A 22,433-nucleotide genomic window follows, 5' to 3' on the forward strand; every position below is an offset into this window, starting at 1 on the left:
TAAAATATTATCTTCTGTATCAGTATACATCAGGTATTTTCCTATATTTAATTTACTGATCATGAAAATGTTTGTAAAAGCACAGATTAAAATTGAGGGTTTTTATATCAAAAGCAGAAAACTGAAGAAAAAGTGACTTTTTCCAGTAAATTATATCATAAACTGAGCATAAACCAAGCATTTCCATTCACTGTCATTGATCATAGTCCATGGGTTTTACTGGTGAGTCAATGTTGTGAAGATGATGGTGTTTCCACGATCATTACGGAGCCTCTGAACGTCCAAATGGGTCATATCTGATGACCGTGAAAAGAAAAACTATTTTACACCAGTTTGTTACATGTGTTGATGGGATTGGTGGATCAGTAGGTATTGAACAGTTTAGATCGGTAGATGCTTTTGGTCGGTGATGGATGTTTGGGTCTTTATGGGTTTAAAAAAACAAAACAAACTACCTCATATGAGTTAATGGAAAACCTTGGAATTGTAAGTGCTATCTTGACAATTCCACCTTTTTACACTATAGAGAAAATGAATGAGTCACAGTGTTAATGTTCAGCTTTTTCTGATGCTGTCCAAGAGATGAAGTCTTGCGGTCAAATATAATATTCATGAGAGCCCTCAGTTTTGGCAACAGCAATTTTAGGTCCTTTTCTGTCAAATCTGCAACTTAGATCAACGTTTCTGCAATATTATACAGCAGAATGGTACTTTACAACTTAGAATGTTTTATTTTTCAAATAACATTATATGATCAACAAAAGCAAATGACCGAAGCAAATTAACAACAGAAAACAAACCAAAAAAATCATATGTACTGTTATACAAAAGACATACTTGCAATTTTAGTTTTGTTTTCAGATCTGAATACAGTTGTGCTCATAAGTTTACATACCCTGACAGAAAGTGCATGGGATGATCTTGGATGTTCCAACATGACAATGACCCAAAACACAAGGCCAAGTCGACCTGTCATTGGCAACAGCAGAAAAAAGGGAAGGTGGAGGAGTAGCCATCTCAGTCCTCTGACCTCAGTATCATTTAGCCACTCTGGGGAGGTCTCAAACATGTAGTTCACACAAGAAAACCCAAAATCTTATAGGAGCTGAAGGTGTTTTGCCAAGAAGAATGGGCAGTTTTACCATCTGAGAAAATAAAGAGCCTCATCCACAACTACCACAAAAGACCTGAAGCTGTTATTGATGTTAAAGCAGTGTTTTTCAACCTTGGAGCTGGGACCCCATGTGGGATCGCCTGAAATTTCTAGTAATTGATTAAAAAAAAAAAAACAACTTACCAATAAGAAATATATGGTGAGTGGAGAGTGCAGTCACAATCCATAACAGACATGACAAACTCTGAAGCTGAAACTGAAGCACTGTGGTACTGTTTATCTTTCAAATGTTCATTGTGGTCGGTTTAAGACGCGTTATTAAGATGAGTTCTTGTTTGTTCAGTATTAATTGTCAGCCTTGTAAATCCAAGCTGGACTGACTGTACATATCCTGACCAAGGAAAATAAAATTCTCACTTTGTGCAGTAATCTACACCTGGCTTTTCTGCCTCCGTCCATAATAATATACATTATATAGACTAAATGTCATCTAAAATTAATGTTTATTTACAACATGGTATAGCAAACTATTACATGATCAAAAACAAATTAATTTTAGCAAAAAAAAATATATATATATCCGTTTTGAATGTCTGGGGTCACCAGAAATTTGTGATGTTAAAATGGGATCATGAGCCAAAAAAGGTTGGGAACCACTGGGTTAAAGGGACCAATACAGAGGATTAAGAACTAGGGCACAGGTGCCAAACATGCGGTCTGGGGGCCAAATCCAGCCCGCCAAAGGGTCCAGTCTGGCCCTTGGCATGAATTTGTGAAATGCAAAAATTACACTAAAATATTAACAATCCTTTTAGTTCGGGTTCCACATTCAGACCAATTCAATCTCAAGTGAGCAGGACCAGTCAAATACTATCATAATAACATATAAATAATGACAACTTCAAATTTTTCTCTTTGTATATATAAATATTTTCATGTATTTACACTAAAACAAAGTATAATTTCACAAAAAAAGGTGAATAACCTGAAGAAATATGAAACAACCTGAAATGTCTTAAGGGAAGTATGTGTAATTTTAACAAGATTCTGCTTGTTACTAAATGTTTTGTGTATTTGTAGATCTACTATGATCTGTAAATTATAATGTACATGTGTAAATGATAAACTGAGGCAGAATATTGTTAAAATTACACTTATTCTTTTTGTTTGTTCATGTTATTCACATCTTTTGAAAGGATAGTTTGTAGATGTAAACCTTTTCATAATGTAAATGTACTTTTTTCACTCTTAAACATAGAGAAAAGTTTGGAGTTGACATTATTTCTATATTATTATGTTATTATTTTACTGGTTCGGCCCTCTTCAGATCAAATTTAACTGAATGTGGCCCCTGAACTAAAATGAGTTTGACACCCCTGAACTAGGGTATGGAAACTTTTGATCAGGCTCATTTGGATAGTTTGTGTTGTCAGTAAGATTTAAAAAGAGCAAACACATTTGTTTGATAATAAATGGCTTCACCCAACCACTAGCCACGAGTGAAAGAAAAGTTTTTGAATTATCATTCATATTCTCTGAAAAATGGTCAAAAAATCATAAATTCTGCTAGGGTATGTAAACTAATGAGCACAACTGTAGGAGCGGGAGAATAATGTCAGATATGGGTGGTCTTACAGGTGGGAACAGTGATTATTAGCCTTTGGTCATTGCTCATAAACTAGAAGTTAATGCTTAGACAAAATAATCAAACGTTAACGAGTCCAGCTATGTGCAAGCTTATTTTCTGTTTTGTAATATGCAATTATGCAACACAATTCTTGCAAAACACTACACACTTTTTCTCACTTAAGGCCATTAGAAAAACAAACAAAAGAGCTCATGCAATCATTGAGACAAACACATATTATCTTTATGGTAGTTAATGGAGTAGATTTATGAATGGGAGCTTTAGTGTTAAATGGTGGTGACAGTAGCTTACCTTGGAATCTCCTCCTAAACCTGATACCTCCATTTGACCCACAAAGCCACATCGTTTAAAAGCATATACTGATTAAAAAAAAAAAAAAAAAAATGTTTAATGAATTTTCAACATCTAATCCTATCAATACATGTAAATAATTCAGGTAAAATACAGTTTATTGTGTTTTCATGGTCATCAGATATGACCCATTTGGACATTCAGAGGCTCTGTAGTTACCATGGAAACACCGTCATCTTCTACAACATTGATTTATCAGTAAAACCCGTGGAGTTGGATCAGTGAAAGTGGATGGACACACTTGGTTTTCCCTCCAGTTTATGATGTATTTATTGGAAAAAGTCCCTTTTTCTTCTGTTTTCTCTGTTCTGATGTAACCTTCATGATTACGCTAAACATCTAATCTATTATGAACATCTAATCAGTAAACTAATGTGTGGTCTGTCTCATAGTCCTGTGAAATGCTATATTTACTGCTGCTCTAAAAATTTAATTAACTAGGTAACTTGATTGCTATGTCATAACTGGAACCAAAATGAGCATTACTATTAGATTGTGTCTATTATCTGTCGCTGATTGTTGTTTGTTATGTTCTGTATGACAAAAAGATAAATAATTAATACAAATTAAGTGTAAAAAAAAATCAATAAACTAAATATCATCATATATCGTCCTAAGTCACATTTTTGGTCCAATTATGCTATCTGCATAAAATGAAGCAGCAGTGTTAGGAGAGTTAGGTTACACAGATATCACAGTATGGACAAAAGTATTCTATGAGGCCAATGATATAGGAAATTATCTGATTTTCACTGAAAAATGCCAACGATAAAATAATAAATAGTGATAAATCACATTTTGAAGTTGCCACAAAAACAGTTGTAGGTCTTTAAGGGTTAATGAAAGGTGGTCACTTGAACAAAAGATAGTGGTGGGATGTGGTATGGTTTTATATTAGAGTTTTGGACATGGATTAGAAATGACACTGATGTCATAGCGTTGCAGTGCAGGATCCTAATGGCAGAAATGTAAAAGTGAACCATATTTTTAATCTCACTTAAAAAGTACATATGAAATCAGTGTTGTTGATCATCTCTGACATGTCTAAAACTGATATAAAACTATGTCACATTCCTCCACCATGTGTTGTGCAAAATATAGAAAATACCCCCCCCCCCCCTTTGTTTTTTTTAAAATATAAAACAAGTGTCATCACATATTCAAACTGACATTTAAAGGGTTAAAATCCTTAAAATTATCGAAGATTTAGTGGTTTTAACCCATAAAGACCCAAACATACGTCAGCAACCAAAAGCATCTACTGATCTAAAATGTTAAATACCTGTCGATCCACTAATAAATAATTGTAAATAATTGGTGTAAAATGCAGGTTGTCATCTTTTCATGGTCATCAGATATGACCCATTTGGACTTTCAGAGACGCTGTAGTTACCGTGGAAACACTATCATCTTCTATCACATTGATTCACCAGTAAAACCCATGGAATCTGAGCAATGACAGTAGTTGTAGACACTTGGTTTATGTTCAGTTAATGATATATTTTACTGATAATGTCACTTTTTGTCAGTTTTCTCTGTTTTTGATAAAAGAACCTTCAACTTGCACTATGTAAAAAACTCTATTTGCGCTACAATAGAATATACATAAACATACATTTTTACAGACTGTATCCCTGTACATATTCACTCACTGTATAAAAACTTCACTGTGCACTTTCTGTACATATTACATTATAAATCCACTGTAAATCTCAACCCATTGTTTTCTTTGTATCTAGTCGAATGTTTGTCTATATTATGTCTAGGTCCACATGTGATTGGGTTCATGTTGTAACTGTATGTCGTGAGCAATGTAAAAACCGAAGCCAAATTCCTTGTATGTGTTCACATACTTGGCCAATAAAGCTGATTCTGAACTTTAATCTGAGCTTTTATGGACATCTTCACGATCAATAAATTAAATATAGGAAAGTAGGTGATTTTCACTTAAAAGTGCAAAATACAGAGCATAATATTAGAATAAATGGTGAGAAATCACTTCAATAACACTAATATTATATAAATTATATATGATATATTTTAAAATATTTATAAATATTAAAAATAGAAATAAAAATTTAATAAAGTAGCAAAAGTAGCACTGGGTCTTTATGGGTTAAGTAGAGCTGAAGTGGTTTAAGAAAATTATGTAGAAAAAGCAGAAAGAAATTTTTATATATGACGATTTTACGACAGTACATTTTGGCTGGAGGGTCCCCAGAGGATGCAAAAAGCATCTGTACAACCATATAATAGACCTGTATGTATGAGTAAGTGATATTAGCTTCAGTAAACATGTCGAAAATTCCCATCATTAGCTGTAACATGGGCTTGATGATCACCAGATCACAAAAGAAAAATGACAAAAATGTTTAAAAATGGCCTGAGGTGTGTAAGGGTTACACAGTTAAAGTTTGGTACAGTCCAAATGGTGGCGTTGTAGTAGAACTGAAGTCGACAGATGGTTTTGTCGATAGACAGACAGAGGGAGGAAGTGTGGGTGCAGGACCTCTGGGGTGGGTTGCGTCACTGCTCTGTTAACCCACTCACTCATGAAGCTGTTTTGAAAGTTTACAGCGAAGCACAGAGCAGGAAGTGTGCAGGCACTTCACACAGCTGGTTTTGTTTCTGCTGCGGTTCTTTTGAATAATCCAAAGACCTCAATGTCATCTGTTTTTACTCAGAGACAATTTAAAGCTTATGTTTCATTTTTGTTTTGAGTCTTGTTTTTTTGGCACCGTCCAAATGAGCAAAACCAGCAATACTGTTAATATTGTATCACATAAATACGCTAATATTTTAAGTCTGTGATTATCCTAGAACACTGATTCTCAAACGTCTTAATGGAGTACCCCAAAATACATAGATTTTTAGCCAAGTACCCCCTACTCTTCACTTCAGCATTTGTCATTGAAAAAAATTGTTCTTGTGCCAAAGGTGTCTGTTTTTATTTTTAACATTTTGTACACAAACATATCGTTGGCTTCCTGATAAAACCTGCTAAGTGGCATTTTTGGTTGGGAATAAAAACCTGCTATCTCCCCTATTATAGCTTCAAATTTCAGTCTCCTGTGAAAGTTGTTTACATTCTATCATAAGTACCAACATTAAAGGAACAGATATTTTTTCGTCATATTTCAGTTTCCTGTTATATAAACAGTTTTTTGTTTCTCCTGTAAAATTTGCCAAAAGTCACATAGCAGGTTTTATCAGAAAGCCGACGATATATTTCACTTTTTATTAAAAATAACAGATGCCAAAGTAAATTTTGTATGCAAAACATAAACTGAAGTGCCCTCTTTCATTGGTAAGACAAAATAATCAGTCATTAATGAATAAATTTACCTTTCATTTAAAAAAAAAAAAAAAAACTAAAAAAAAACTCATCTTGGATAATATAAAATAGAAATGTTCTTAAAATGTTACCAAAGCTTAGGGGGGCCTTCAAGTTTTTAAAAATATTGAAATTAAATAAGGTCAGGAGTGTCAGTTTTATTATACTTTATGAATGTATTTATTGTGTTTTGGATTTTGGCATTAATTCTCATTATTTTATATTCAGTGGTGCATGTAGACTTATTTTATGTATTTTCCCCGAACAATTTCAAGTACCCCTGGGGTACACGTATCCCCATTTGAGAAAGACTAACCTAGAACACAAAATAATTCTTCATTCTAAAACATGTAACAATGTGCAGTAGAGTTGTTTTTTTTTACTCTGTACGGTTTTTTCACATTCTAATGGTTGAAGTAAAACAATTAAACCAAATCTTCTATCAGTAAATGAACCACCAACTGTATTAAAGGTTTTTATTTTCACACATAAACACCCACACACACACACGAATAATACAATATAATATAATGTTTAGAATAAAAAAATATCCTTTGGTTTAAGTGCGTCTCTGTCAATCATTTGGTGACAAACACTTGTGTCAGCGTCTCTGAGTTAATGTGTGTCGACCTGGTTCAGACCATGACATATGGCCGTGCTTCACTCAGGTACCAGACCGGACGCCAGATTCACTTTATCGCGTTCACTGCATTTTCACCCACGTTTGGCAGCTCAAATGAACGGTCATTTCTAAAGACACATCAGCGGGTCTCTGCACCGTCTGTGGTTTCATCAGACAGAATCACTGCATGTGTAAACACACACCACACTTCACCAAAGCAAGAAGTGAAACCAACAGAGAGGATTTTCAGTTGGTAGACTGATTAGTTTTTAACTGACACTGACATTTTGGGGAAAGTTGAACTTATTATGAGACTCGCTGGTCATCAGACCAAACTTTTTTTTTTTTTAAAGTGGACATTGAGATGTGACATCCTGTGTAAAAATGCTCTACTTTGTATCTGTGATCTGTCTGCAGTTACTGATGGCCTTTTGAGTCCTTTTGATTCACAAAACCTAATTCCGATCCACTTGGAGCAAATAAAGTGGTTCTACATCAGAAAGTTTCAAGATAAATCCAAAAAACAGTAGTTTCTCTCTCTCTGACATAGTGGATTAGTCATATTCTACAGGTTGGAAAAAGCAGATGAAGACGATAAGAGAAAGTAAAGTTTATACAGTGGCTTCAAGTGGGGATTTAGCATGAACTGAGTTGGCCAAAAAAACTAGGAAGTAGCACTAGAGAACTTGGTGTCACGGTTCCAAGAAACCCAGGCAGATTCAGTTGGCAAAATAGGACTAATCTAATGGAAAAGGCTTAAAATTGAGACCCTACTGAGTCCACCTGGGCTCAGCTGAGAGGGAAAACAAGAGCCATGTGTAAAACTACTCACTGTTTTGCAATTCACGCCCACAGGAAGAATATCATAGAAGCTGTAACACTCCAAATATTACACACACGACGCCTCAGACTCACAATGACATTCAAGAGCAAAGTTCATAAAGTGACGTAATAGTTTCAGACTTGGCTCTTTGGTCAGATAAACCCAGGGGGGCTCTGTAAGGAACACATATCAGTACAAATTTATGGTATGGGTTTTTTTGTTCTTATAAAACTTTCCAGGTTATTTGATTTAGTTTCCTTCTTTGTACACACCGGAAATTCAACAGGTTTCACTTTTACTTCTTTGGGTAAAAACACATGAAAGTGTTTTTTCAATTAACACTAATCTTAAAATCAGATTTAAACACAACCAAACTAGACTTCTGAAGGGTTAGTGCACTGTTTATAAAACCACTGATGTTAATTATTACATTGGCATTAAAGAACCAGAATTAGTTCAGAGTTGGACACAAATGCATGACACAGAATTCACCAAGTGAGCCTTTTTCCTTGTTGGAGAGACTTCACTGTGTCCTTTCACACTTCTATAAGCAAACCTGACCTCTGGTCTTCCTCTCTGGGTCCAGTATCAGTCCAGCCTCACATTTCCTCATTTGTCCAGTTCTCCCTGTTTCCAGTCCATGTTAATCAGGGCTGAACATCTTAATGCTGCTGCTCTGGACTGGCTCACAGAGGGGTTTGTCGGTGCCGTTACATCCAACAGAGACATCAGATCATTGAGGCTGTTTTTACAACGTCTGGTCACAGTGATGAACCTCTGGTGGTTTGGTCATGTGGACCTCCAGTCCACTCCTGTTTCCTCTGGGGGGATAAAGTGCTGCCTGGACTCGGTGACTCATGGCCTTTCACACGTGTGACATCAGTCGGTGCTTTGATTAAAGTGCAACAAAGGCGAGGTGGCCGAGCCCGTGAGGGTCAGACCACCGACTCCTTGGACGGCTGCTTCCCCCGGTGGGAGCCGTGGAAGGAATGCAGCGCTGACGCTTCACTGTGGGACCGGGGCAGCAGGAGGACCACCCTCTGATTGGACTGCCTCCACTCATTGTACAGGCGACAGTGATACCTGAGAGACACCTGCAAAACACAACACATCTATAGGCATTCACACACAACACAACCTAACAGAGCATCCACAGCACACTGACAATGACGGTGTAATAAACTGACAGGAAAAGTGACACAACTGTAAGATCAAAAGTCAAAACTATATGAAGGAAAGGTCAGAATATTGGAAGAAAAAAGTTTTGCCGCTTAACAACAGGTTTACTGTTTCTTCTACTGTTATTTGATGTTGCAAAATTCCAGATTTCTTTATCTCTACTAAGACATTTTTTGCAGATGAAATTACAATTTAACTCTTGGAATGTCATAACTTTACTGCCAAAAAAAAAAAAAAAGGTTTTATTTTTCCTGTTCACTTACTTTCCACTGCAGCTTTTAGTACAGAACAGGTTTCTACAAGTTAAATTTAAGATTTTTTTTAATACCTTTTTAAAACTTCTTAGGACAGAATTTAATGCCCATTTCACAGCCATACTGACAAAAATTTGTGACTCCTACAATTTAGGGAAATGTATTTATTTACTCTCACACCTTGGTTCCCACCGTTCAGTCATTTCTCATCAGGGGCTCCAAAGTTAGTGATAATTGCATCTAATTTCAGTATAAATTGTCACATTGTAACAGGAATAGAATACCGGTACTTTCTTTGCAGCTTGGACATTTTACAGACACATTTAAGCATATTTATAGCAGTTTATGGCAACGTAACCTAAGACCTACCTTAACAAATGTAATACTTTTTAAAAGACTTTTAAAGGTATTAAACGCAGATTTGTAAATTCAAGATTTTTAAGACTTTTTAAGACCCTGTGGGAACTGTGAAATAAATGAAATGAAAGCTTAAACTAGGGATGTAATGATTAGAGATTTTGGTGCTACAATTATCATCAGAGAAATCATCATGGTTTCACAATTACTACGATTATTTTGCAGGGGTTTATACATGGACTGCACCCCACAAAGAGAAAGTGAAACTTAATGTGTGTGACTAATTCCTCTACATCTCCAACTGTTGCGAAGCTTGTGACAGTCTGAACAGCTGGAGAAGAACGGCTTTTCTGTACCAAAGCTATGCAGCCAGACTGCTGTGAATGGGTTGTGCAATGATAGCCTGAAGCTGCGTAGATGATGGTAGTGAACAAACTGTATGGAAACGAAAGTGAGCCTGCATCAAAAATATATTTACAGTCTGAACTACTGAACCATCAGGTTGTTCCTCCTCTGTGATTTTCACTTGTGGAATGTTGAATGCATTACTTCTCTAGCGTTCCTTTCGTTCCGTGCGGGAAGCGCATATTGGTGTGTCTTTGGTTTCGCTCTTAATTTGCTGTACTTTATGAGACGGTTTTTGGCAGCCTTGATGATTAATTAACTGTGATGTTTAAAATTGCAATTAATTGTAACATCACGACATCATTACAACCCTCACTTAAACCTCATCAGTGTTGTGTCCCATCTCAGGCTGTTTTACAGGAGAACTCCTCGACTATAGCTGAGGTCGAAAGTAAGACTTTTGTTGCAGAAATGTTTCATAAAGTGTACGGTACTTAATACCTGCCTAGTATTAGTATCCAATAATTAATTATACTGACAGTCAATAGAAACTTTGAGGTAGAAATGTCTGCATATTTGTACTTGTAGGGGGGTTGTAATTATTCATTGTGGATTTATTGATGACTCAGTGCTTGGGTAGTTGAGATAATGATGAGTTGTCATGTTGTCACAGTTCATTGCACATGGGTTGGTCTCTTTGCAAAAGTGGACCAAATACACATTGAGCAATACTCAGTGGGTATCTGCACAATTTGAGGATTGGTTTTGAAGGCCTATATAAAGGCCCAAAAAAGGCCACCATTGTTAGTCCAGTGAACGGCATCATGCCACGTCTATCACGTGAACAACGTCTCCGGGCACTGGGTATGGTGGAGGCCGGTTTGAGCTACAGTGATATAGCCAGGCCTATGGACTGTTCCCAACCCACAATCAGAAATCTGGTTGAACGCCACAACACCACAGGCTCTGTTGACCATAGACCACGTCCAGAGAGAGTGACAACTCCCGACCAAGACCGCTACTGTTGTGACTTTGTGTTTGGCAGGTGCCATTTTCTTTTGTTAAGTTTTTTGTTTTGAAATTATTCTTGAAACTTTAGATTTTTGTTTCTGTATGCCAATATCCTAAACAAATGATTCATATGAAAAAATTCCAGTTTAGCGCTTCAAAATAAAAATTATGTCGAAAAATATGGTCTCAAAGTTTTCACTGACTGTGAGTGTAGATCAGTTAATGTTAGTTCAAGGTTGAATGATGCTGTCCGGTGCTGGTACTAACCAGAGTCCAGAAGAGGTAAATGGTGAAGAGGGCGACTGTGAGTGCGATGAGGCCCACGGCCTCCAGGCGGCTGGAGAAGTGGAGGTGGTCGATGGCACCGCGTAGACACAACCAGCCTGAGATGGTGGCCAATGGCGTGATGAGCAGGAAACACACCATGTCACCAAAGAGCGTCCGCTTCTCCTGACGCAGACCTGGGTTTTGTAGCCACTGCAGAGACCAGATCAGAGAGACTCAGCTGCATTTGAGGACTGAGCTGGACCACGGCTCATCAGACCTCAACAAATCAAAGATAAGGATGAAAACAACTCTGTATGCATTCATCTGTCAGAATTAATAATTAAACAGTATGAAGATTAAGCACATGTTGGTTATATTTCACACTTCATTTTCTCCTGCCACTGAAAATACAAAATCAAGTTAAATAAGAAGTAAAATCCTCAGTCTGGCTTTAAATAAAAACATACAAAAGAAGCCTTAAAATCAAACTTCTGAAATGAGCCTCCATCATTACTGTAAAGTATTGGTTTTTATTGATGTTTTTAGGACTTTTCAGTTAAACTATAAATGTGTTGTTAGAAAACTAATGAAAAACTAATCAAATGTAATAAATGACGTTATGCTGGAGTAATAACAAGTTGGATTACATATTTCATTTTAACAGAGTAAATTGTATTCTAAAAACCTGATATATTTCCTTTTCAAGACTTCCCATAATAACCATAGAACAGCAGTGGAAGGAAACAGTGAAATCCATATTTGGGTGCTTCTATGAAACTGGGCACATTTTGGTACCTGGCACTTTGCCAACTATTTAGACCCAATAATAAAAGAGAAATGTAGACATACTTCACCCCAGGATGTACCTAATGATGACCTCAGATAAATGTAAAAAAAATTATACTCTTGCTGTGAGCCATCCCAAAATTTATGAATTTTTAATCAAATATTGGGGCCAAAAAAAAAAACAAAGGACCAAATTTGGGACATGAAAATCTACCTAGGTGTCAGTGCATTTTATCTGGACCACATAGTTTGAAATGTCTTATATTATGCTATAAATAAAGACACTATCTTAAATTTGACGATCCTAGTGGTTTTTCTAATCCAGACGTGGGTTTTTCATGAATCTCAGTCTCACTCCCGGTTTTGTGTGTAAACCATCATGTCCACTTGCATTACATGCAGAACCTGCCCAGTTAAATGCATATAAATTGCGAATGATTTTGTAACAGCAGTCATTTTCTGCCTTGCATAATTAGTTCAATTCCCAAAATATACCTGTGAGAAAATAAAGAGATATTAAAAAAAGTAGTAGTGCATAATTTTTGTGTCCTTTTGACTGTGTTTGTGCAGATTTTTGTATTAAACATAATGTAAAATAATATAAAAATGTGTTTTATCTGAAAAATAGTTTTATCTTAGTCAGTATTTATTTTTAAAATATACTCAAAGTGCTTCCAAACTTGCTTCATAACATTAGTCGACATCTAGTTTGAATTTTTAGCCTCCACGTCCTGTTTTAAGGGACTAGTTTCACTGAAGCACCCATTTTCATTTATTGATATTCCAACAGTTCAATGATGTATTTGGATCAAAACCTGACTTCAATTTTCTTGGACTCATGCATTCCCTTCAAAATGTGGGCCATTATCTCAAAATTCAGAATGTGGGAAAAATACTGAGCAGTCTCTTGTAAAGTGGGATGCCCAGATGGACCCCAGACCTCCCACCCCCGTACCTCGAGCAGTGGCCTGGACTTCCTCTGCACTGTGAACTGGTAGTGGCAGAGCTCACAGAAGCTGGTTCCTGAGGCAGACAGCCAGTGCTCCAGGCAGCTGCGGTGGATAGTGGCCAGGGTCCCAGAGCACTCGCAGGGGGACAGAAGCTCCTCCTGGATCCCCCCCTCGTGACAGATACGACACATGGGGTTCTCTGGCAAAGCGCTGAGGAGAAGCAGGAGCGACATGGATCAGAATGACGGTCACACCAAAGGGTTTCAGATAATGGTTGGTGATATTTGAGTGCAGAGTTATTTTTAGGAAGTGGTGCTAAATATTCCAACTAAAATACATGATTGGGTAAATACTGTAAATTCTTCTTTTTTTTTTTTTTTAAGCATGAAACTTTTTTTTTTTTAATTTTGATTTGTTTTGAATGTTTATGTGAAATTTGGTGGAAATATAGCTTTTACCTTAATTATGATACAAAGATGTTGCAGTTAACTACCCCTACTTCCCCCCTTCTCCCCCAGTTTCTCTAAATCTCTACAGCTCTCTCTTTTTCTCTTCCTTTACTCTCTCTCTTTAACCTCAACCGATCAAGGCAGACAGCCATCCTCCAGGAGTCTGGGTCTGCTCCAGGTTTCTGCCTGTTAAAGGGAAGTTTTTCCTCGCCACTATCACCAGTCACAAGTGTTCGCTCCTGGAGGATTCTGTTGGGTTTCTGTAAATTGGCTTAGAGTCTGGTTTCAACCAGCTCTACATGTAAAGTGTCATGAGATAACTTTTGTTATGACCTGGCACTATATAAATAAAATTTGATTTGATTTGATAACTCACTTTATTATCCCCATGGGGAGTTTTGGTCTCAAATCTTACCCATCCTAATGCACATGGCACCTAGCATTAGCATTAACACATAGCACATTAGGAACAGTGAGCTACCATTGAAGGAGCTCAGGGGTAACTGAAGAACGGTGTAGGGTGTTGGGTTCTGTAAATTGGCTTGAGAGTCTGGTTTCGACCTCCCTCTTTAACCCCAACTGGTCAAGGCATACAGCCATCCTCCACGAGTCAGGGTCTGCTCGAGGTTTCTGCCTGTTATAAGGAAGTTTTTCCTCACCACTGTCACCAGTCACAAGTGTTTGCTCCTGGAAGATTCTGTTGGGTTCTGTTTTCAACCAGCTCTACATGTAAAGAGTCATGAGATAACCTTTGTTATGATTTGGCGCTATATAAATAAAATTTGATTGATTGATACTTTAGCCCTAAAGACAATAGTAACTACTTTAACATGTTACATGATACGAGTGTATGTAGTGTTTTGTTGCTGCTGAGTAAATTAAGTCTTGATGAATTTAGACAGAAATTACCGCTGTCCGCAGTAATCCTGGTTTTACTCAGATGTTTTGTGAGAACAATCATGCATAATATCTTATACCTTCATGCTATTTGAGGAGATACTAAACATCAGTTAATTTACTTCAAGTTCAGTGAAAGTGTGAGTTTGGCCTTCTGGTGAATGCAATAAAATATGAAAATGAAGCAGAACAATAAAAAAAAAACAATGGTATTGGCCCAGAATTCAATGCAAACCTAGCATCAGCTCATGCTTTCATATATTAACCAATAAGAACAGAACCTATGAAGCAGAAAAAGATGTGTCTCTTCTTATAGTTTTTGTTGTGTTTCTCTTTTTATTATAGTTATTTATACCATGTGAAGTTTACTGTTCAGTGCTCCAATATGAGACTAATTCTGGATAACATGCACTATTTCGCACAATCTAAAACATTTTTTTACTCCCTGACATTCATAATGGCCCTAAAAAATCCTGTATCAGTAAAGCTCTAGAAACAAGAGAAAGCACTGATGTGTTTTGTTTTACAGTAAAGGTAACACACTATGAACTGAATTGTCCAGCAGGACTTTCCTAAAATAAATGCAATCTGTATATGCACAATGTATGTACTAAATGCAACAGGAAGTTTCCCTCCATATGCTTCCTGCTTCTACACACTGCCTTTGTGCCCCCTGATTTTCATCCATATGTAAGTGTCAAACATTTCCACTCAATTCCAGGAAATGGGTCATGACTCTGCTGAAATGAGCACTGTACAATAAGCCTACAAACAGATGGAAACACAACACTAGTCAAAGCAGAATACAGAAAGTCCATGATTAACCTACTGGTGCTTTGTGTAGGTGTCCATCAACTGATTGTCCAGTTTGGCCGACACCTGTGTATAGTACTGAGGCTGTTCACTGGTGGACACACTGCACTCATCCATGGTTTTTCCCGGCAGAGGCGGCTCGTCATCAAATCCACAGCTGGGCTCCACATCCAGCTCAGTCTGAGATCTCATGTGAGCTGACAAACAGCGGTTTGGTAAGACTTCTGGTAATAATGTGCTGCGAACAGTCATCATTTTGGCACACATTGGAGCTTTGGGCACAGGTGAAGGTTTTACTGGGTATCTGACATCTGAAGGAACAAGAGAGAGGTTACAATATGAGCCTTTTGGTCATAAATGAGAGAAAACATCAAAATGTTGAAGCAGATTGTCCTTTTTAAGAACCAGCTATGAGCAAGAAAAATGCTGGTTAAGGGTTATATACTGTAGACATACTGTAATGTGGATGACCTTTTGAACAGAACAGGAAGAGTGAAACAAAAAGTAAAATCTGAACATATCATTACATCAGCATGATAGTTATGAAAACAGGAAAAAAAACAGTTTGGACCGTTAGAGGTTCACAGCTGGTGAGAATTATCTGTGGTTTCAAACAACTCTTTTTTTTCTTTTTTTCTTTTTTCGTTTTAAGTAAATGTAGTGTTTTAAGTATTAATCTTTAAATAAATAACATCTAAAACCACCATTTATTTCTCACCAATCAAAATGAAACTAAAAGGGGCTGATACCAAATTAATAATCAAGACTGATAGCTAGAAATGTTATACATTTAAAGTTACAATGAGAATCTCGATCAAATGTTAGAATGACTCCCAACACATAACTAGTTAAACATGTCTTCGAGGTGACAAATCCATTCATTTCAATATTTCTAAACCAGTTCTGACAACATGAACTGGAAAAATGTTTTTCTACAATTATCTTTTTAATTACATATTGAACAAAAAAGCTACAAAAAGGCAACAGTAAAGCTGTTAACATCAGTCTATCCCTAATAAACACCAGCTTAATATTTTACACCTGTAGTGCAACTGTATACACTGCATATTACAGTATGTAGTATAAAGCAGGGATGTCAAACATATGGCCCGCAGCCAAAAAACAGTTAATACAGCCAAATTTGAACTCAAGTGAATGAAATACTCTAAAGAAATATGATAACCTATAAATAATGACAACTCCAAATTTAAACTTGAAGTAAAATTACATGAAAACATTTACAAACTATCCTTTCACAAAAAAGTGAATAAACTGAAGAAATAGGAATAACCTGAAATGCCTTAAGCCTTAAGAAGTAAGTCTAATTATAACAATATTATGCCTGTTACCGAATCTTTTGTGCCTATGTAAATCCACTGAGAACTTTAAGTTGTTATACACAAGTGTATATGATAAGCTGAGGCATAATATTGTTAAAATTGCACTTCTTTTTCACAAGGAATTTCAAGTTGTTCATGTTACTCACATTTTTTAAAGAATAGTTTGTGGATCTAAACATTTTCATAATGTAGTTTCACTTATTTCACAATATAAATAGAATAAAGTTCGGTGATGACATTATCTATAGGTTATTATTATTATGTTGTTATGTTCAGATCAACATGGGTTGTATGTGGCCCCTAAACTAAAATGAGTTTGACACCCCTGAATTAAACTGTATGCCATTCAGTTCTTCCATTCCCTAAGTTCATCTTCTCATAATCTTTAAACTACATTTTCATTTGCTATGACAGTCCACAGCACAGGTGTCAAACATGCGGACCAGGGGCCAAATCCGGCCCACCAAAGGGTTCAGTCTGGCCCGCGGGATAAATTTACAAAGTGCAAAAATGCAAAAATTACCCTGAAGATATAAACAGTCAAGGGCATCAAACTCAAAAATAACAGCATAATAACCTAGAAATAATGACTCAAAATGTTCTTCTTGGTTTATTGTGAGAAAAATAATACGATGTTATACCTACAAATAATGGCAACACCAAGTTTTTCCTCTTTGATTTAGGGCAAAAAACACTAAATTATGAAAATGTTTTCATTAACAAACTATCCTGTTATAATAAAGTGTGAATAACCTCAAAAGTCTGGAGTAAATTAAGTACAATTTTAACAATATTATGCCTGTTACTGAATGTTTTGTGCCTTTTGTAGATCGGATCTGTAATGCATATATATAAATGATAAGTTGAGGCATAATATTGATAAAATTGTACTTGTTTTTCTTCTGAAATTTCAGTTTTTTCCAACTATTCACATCTTTTGTTGTTTTGGGCAGAAATAGTTTCATCATTTAATGTTATTTTTTGCACTAAAAAATTTAGACTTGTCATTATTTATAGGCTATTATGTTATTATTTTATGGCCCTTGAAAAAAACATGAGTTTGACACCCCTGGTCTCCAGTGTCTTTCTTCCTGTGTCACTCCTTTGGGATTGTCTACTGTTTTGTCTGCTCACTCTGTTCTAACTTGCTGATATGTTGCTGTTTCACACTCTAAGGGTCAAGAGTTGCATTTTTCGCTAACACATTCAAATCAGTGTGGGTTGTCCTTTAAGCAAACAAACTCCAAATATTAGGTAACACTATTATCATCAAAGTCTACCAGTGCAGACTCTGATATAACATCCTGCATTTCAGGGAAAATGAGGGTTTTTACAGCACGTTTCACAACACGTTTATGAAATCATGTCCTCATAAACTACACTTTCCCCAGAAGGCACTGATTAGCTAACATGTACAGAACACAACATGTAGGGGTTTAACACCTGTTTTTAGCACTATCTTACGACAGATATGAAGTTGTTATGAATATACATGATAAAATGGCTTAAAAGTTGTGCGATAAACCGTGTTGTTGTGGATGTTGGAGTCGGAGCAGACAGAATGTGCGCATGTTTGGACAAACACGACAACATAAAGGGAAGTTCCAGCAGGCCCGCCGCTAGCTAAACCACCACACCTTTTTACTTTTCTCTTCCCAACACAGCACTTACCTGTTTAAACGTCCTGAAAACTCTGCAGAGTTCGGCAAAAACAACCACGTTAAGAAGCCATTTCACCTTCTGCTTTTGTGTGTTTCCAGCTCCGCATTCAACTCAGTCTGAACTTCCGCTTTGAGCTAAAAGGTCGTTTAGTTCGGCTGTCTAGCGCCTGGTGTAGGAACAAAATACATCCTCAGTACGGACTGACAGGCATACACTGTTCAGCCCACTGCAAGTTACGCTGAATGTCTGACTGTCGAGTGAGCGGAAGTCATGCCTGAAAGACTTTAAAATGGGTAAAATTAATGCATAATTTGGTCTGTCTCTCCTGGCCAATCACATTCCATTCTGCCCACCCTCATTTAAACTAATAGAAAAAACAAAACAGTGGATAAAAACTAGAGGAGAGTCTAACAAGTGTGAAGACTAGATAAAGATGAACCCTTTTAGTGACTGTTTTCATTCGTCATTTTTTTTTTGAAGATTTTGGCTGTGCACATGAATATTGCTTGAATTTTTACTGATTTAAAAAATTGAATTGTTGTTATTTTCAGCTCAGCTCCTACAGTAAGTCTAAAATACACAAATAAGCGGTGTACAAGCAAATGTTAAACACAATCCAAAAACTTAAATCGGCTACAGTTTACTTAGGGGGTCAAATGAGTGGCCATTTTTGTCAAAAAAAAAAAAAAAAAAAAAAAAAAAAAAAAACAAGTAAGAAGTAAGAAATGCATAGAACTGTGTTGAAATAATGCTAATACATTTGTGCACAGACTACTGATATTATTTGACAGTGGAAGCTATATTTTCAGAAATATTGGATTATGAATAGCACGTGTATGTGAAAACTTTTGCTGGTGGATGGACGTGACATTACCCATGATGATCTGGTCAGTACCAGTACTTTATTAGTAATAAACTTATATACTTACTATTGCTAATTATCTTCTTATTCATAAATGTTAGTATTGTGGATCTAAAACAATAACAGCTGACACAAAAACACAAAATGTGGCAGTGTACGGATGTGACATGGTTGTTATGAATCCCATCATACTGATGCTCGGCAGCCATGTCACCGTTTCCACAAATGATCCCTGTGCAAAAACTAGGATCAGAATTATTTATTGTATAGTTTAACATCATACTAAAGAGTAAATAACAATATAGAATTGTTATTTCTTTACAAAAATGCTTATTATTAGAAAACTGTTGATTTAAAAAGTGACGTGTGACATTCTTAATGTATGTATTGGCGTAGCATAAGCAGGATGGATCAGCACCATACTCCATATTGCAACCTGTAAAAATAAAACGTGATATGTAGTATATGATCTTGTAAGAAAAACTGGGGAATCTAAAAGAATAGAATATTTGTTTTTCAGGTAAATTCAGTTAAAATATAACTTGGCCATTTGTGACATGAAAATATAGTATTAATTGTGATGAAATTGGACATTTTTGACCTGAAAACATAGTTCATATGACCATCAACATGTTACAACAGAACTGAAATCCTGTGAATTTGCATAACTGGATTTACCAACACAAAGTTCCTTTGGGGATTCACTTATATTGATTTCTTATGCACAAAGACAGAAATAAGACCTCTAAGCAAATTTTAGCCGAAATATTTACTACTACTACTACTACTACTACTACTACTACTACTAATTTTGGTTGCTTCCTTCAGGAGTCTTCACAGACAGAGCCACTGCTTGACACTGTCAGGGTCCTAGGTTAGAAGAGATCATTAGGGCCCTAAATTCTTTGGGAATCCCACCCCGAACCCCAAACAAATAGGCATGTACCATGATGATTATATAAGCAACCACTTTATTCATTTAAGTTTGGTTAATAATGTGCAAATAAAGCTATATAACACAATATTATCTGGGAAATATAAAAACTTGACAACAAAAACAAATTAAAGACTTGTGTGAACCCTGTACACAATTAAAAATAGTCACTTAAATAAATAAATAAAATATAAGGAAAATAATAAAACTTAACACAACAAGAATAACAGTGTTAGAATATTTAGAAATGCTTGCAGATTTAAGTACAAATGCTGTAATAAACACAACACAGCAATGCATGTTCTTTCAAGTGTTGTTCTAGGTTCTTCCATGAACAATAGCCATGACTGCTTAGAGCATTGTGTCACCTGACAAAAAGTAAGCAGGAAAAACTAAATACAGCAACTGTGCTCACTGAATACACAAACCACAACCCCTAGATTTTTTTCTCCATTTTTCATGGTTCTCAGGTAATTGTCTTTTATGAATCTCCTTGGGGGTATTTCTGAATCTTGAGGAAATTCAAAGTCTGTGACTTGAACTGGTCCTTTTTTTTTTTTTTTTTTTTTCTACACATTGACTCTGAGTGCTGTCATCAGTCAGGTTTGGCCACAGTGCAGGATCATCCCCAACAACTGGAGGACCTTCCTTTGTTGATAATTCAGGTGCAGGTGAGGGAGAGGGGGTGGGAATAACTGGAGTGCTCTCAGTTGTTTGGGAAGTGCTGGCTGGGACTCATCAAAGGACTCCCCATGATCTACATTGAATACGACCATAATGATCAGCCTAATAATTACAGTTTTAAATAATCCAAATCAGCCATTATATTAGACTAGATAAATACTTTATTCATACCAAACTGGGAAATTGCTTTGTTGCAGCAGCATTAAGTACAGTAAGAAACAGAACAATAATAAAAATACAGAATAAAGAATAAAAATACACCCAATGTAATAAAGATAATGAATAAATAACTCACATACCTTCACCTCTGGAGTTTGTGGCATTTTCATGAGAAGATACAGCCAGGAGTTTAAGCAAAGCACCTGATGAAAAAAAGGTAACACTCATAAATCAGGGCAGTAGTTGACTATCAGGATTATTAGTTAGTTTGTTATTTGCAAAAAATTACTGAAACATTATACCACCGAATATATAGATGGAACTAATAGAAGTAGTAATGGCAGAACAATGTGTGTAAATGGATCATTGCACTGAAAGTCACTGACTGTCTGATTTTGTTCAACTTTGTTCAAGTGGCCCGCAGAATAAAGTGAAAAATTACACCGAAGACATGAACAGTCAAGGCTGTAAAAACTGTACATACAGACCAATGTGATCTCAAGTAAAATAATAGCATAACCTATTAATAATGACAACTACACATTTTCTTCTTGGTTTAATGTGGAAAAAAAAACCCAAAACATTACACAATGATAACATTTACATGAACAAACTATCCTTTCACAATAAAAGACAAATTAATACATAAATAATAGTAAATACGAACAACCTGAAATGTGCAATTTTAACAATATTCTGCCTGTTCGTTCCTATGTTTTGTGTATTTGTAGATCCACTGTGATCTGTTAATTGTGTTAATGATAAGATGAGATGAAATATTGTAAACAATATTCTTATTTTAGTTCCAATTACAAAAATTTTAACAATATTATTCCTGTTACCAAATGCCTGTGTAATGCATATGTATAAATAATAAGTTGAGGCATAACATTGTTAAAATTTCACTAATTTTTTCTTAGGAAATTTCTTTCTTTTTTTTTTTTTTTTTTGCAGGTTATGCACATCTTTTTGTGAAATGTAAATATTTTCATAATTTAATGGGGATTTTTTTTGCACTAAAGCAAAGAGAAAAACATGGAGTTGTCATTACCTATAGGTTCTTAGGTTATTGTTTTACTAGTCCGGCCCACTTGAGATCAAATTGGGTTGAATGAAAGAAACTCTCTGTTATCAGATAGCAGTGCGTTTTTAAATCTGGACAATAAGGCATTATGACAGTCACACCATATTTTAGTCACAGAAGCATCCGAACAGGGTTTATTTGATCCTGCAGTGGCTTTAAAAGTGAGCCCATCCTTTTTTCTCTGCTTTGTTGCATCATCATCACTGAAACACTGCTCCAGTGTTCCCATGGAGACAGTGAAATGTTTCTGTAGTGGAGCTGAATGAAGAGTTTCTTGTGAGTGCAGCGCCTCCTTTTGGACTGTCAATACAATTCATCTGGTTGGTAGATCTGCTTTTGCAGCACATCTCAAAGCATTTCATTGTGTTGTTCATTCTGTTGTAAATATGTATGTAGTCTGTATAATTTTTTACTACTATTATTATTATTATTTTTTTAAATTTTGTTTGTTTGTTTTTTTGCACTATCTTTATTCATGCACACTTTTTCTTGCACTTTATTTTGTTGC

At 35.9% G+C, this 22,433-nt stretch overlaps 1 protein-coding gene across 1 annotated transcript; it reads right to left on the bottom strand.

Annotated features, from left to right (window-relative positions):
* Positions 1-7,419: 7,419 nt before the first annotated feature.
* LOC115429881 (E3 ubiquitin-protein ligase MARCH3-like) lies at positions 7,420-18,362 on the bottom strand. The gene is made up of 5 exons (XM_030149680.1): positions 18,212-18,362; positions 15,217-15,511; positions 13,047-13,251; positions 11,306-11,515; positions 7,420-8,986 (listed from the first exon to the last, which is right to left on the bottom strand). Exons 2-5 carry the CDS (start codon positions 15,465-15,467, stop codon positions 8,828-8,830), a joined length of 825 nt encoding a protein of 274 aa, XP_030005540.1. The 5' UTR covers positions 15,468-15,511; positions 18,212-18,362; the 3' UTR covers positions 7,420-8,827.
* Between the last annotated feature and the right edge of the window lie 4,071 nt (positions 18,363-22,433).

Source organism: Sphaeramia orbicularis, chromosome 12 (genome assembly GCF_902148855.1).
Source record: "Sphaeramia orbicularis chromosome 12, fSphaOr1.1, whole genome shotgun sequence".
Lineage (NCBI taxonomy): Eukaryota > Metazoa > Chordata > Actinopteri > Kurtiformes > Apogonidae > Sphaeramia > Sphaeramia orbicularis.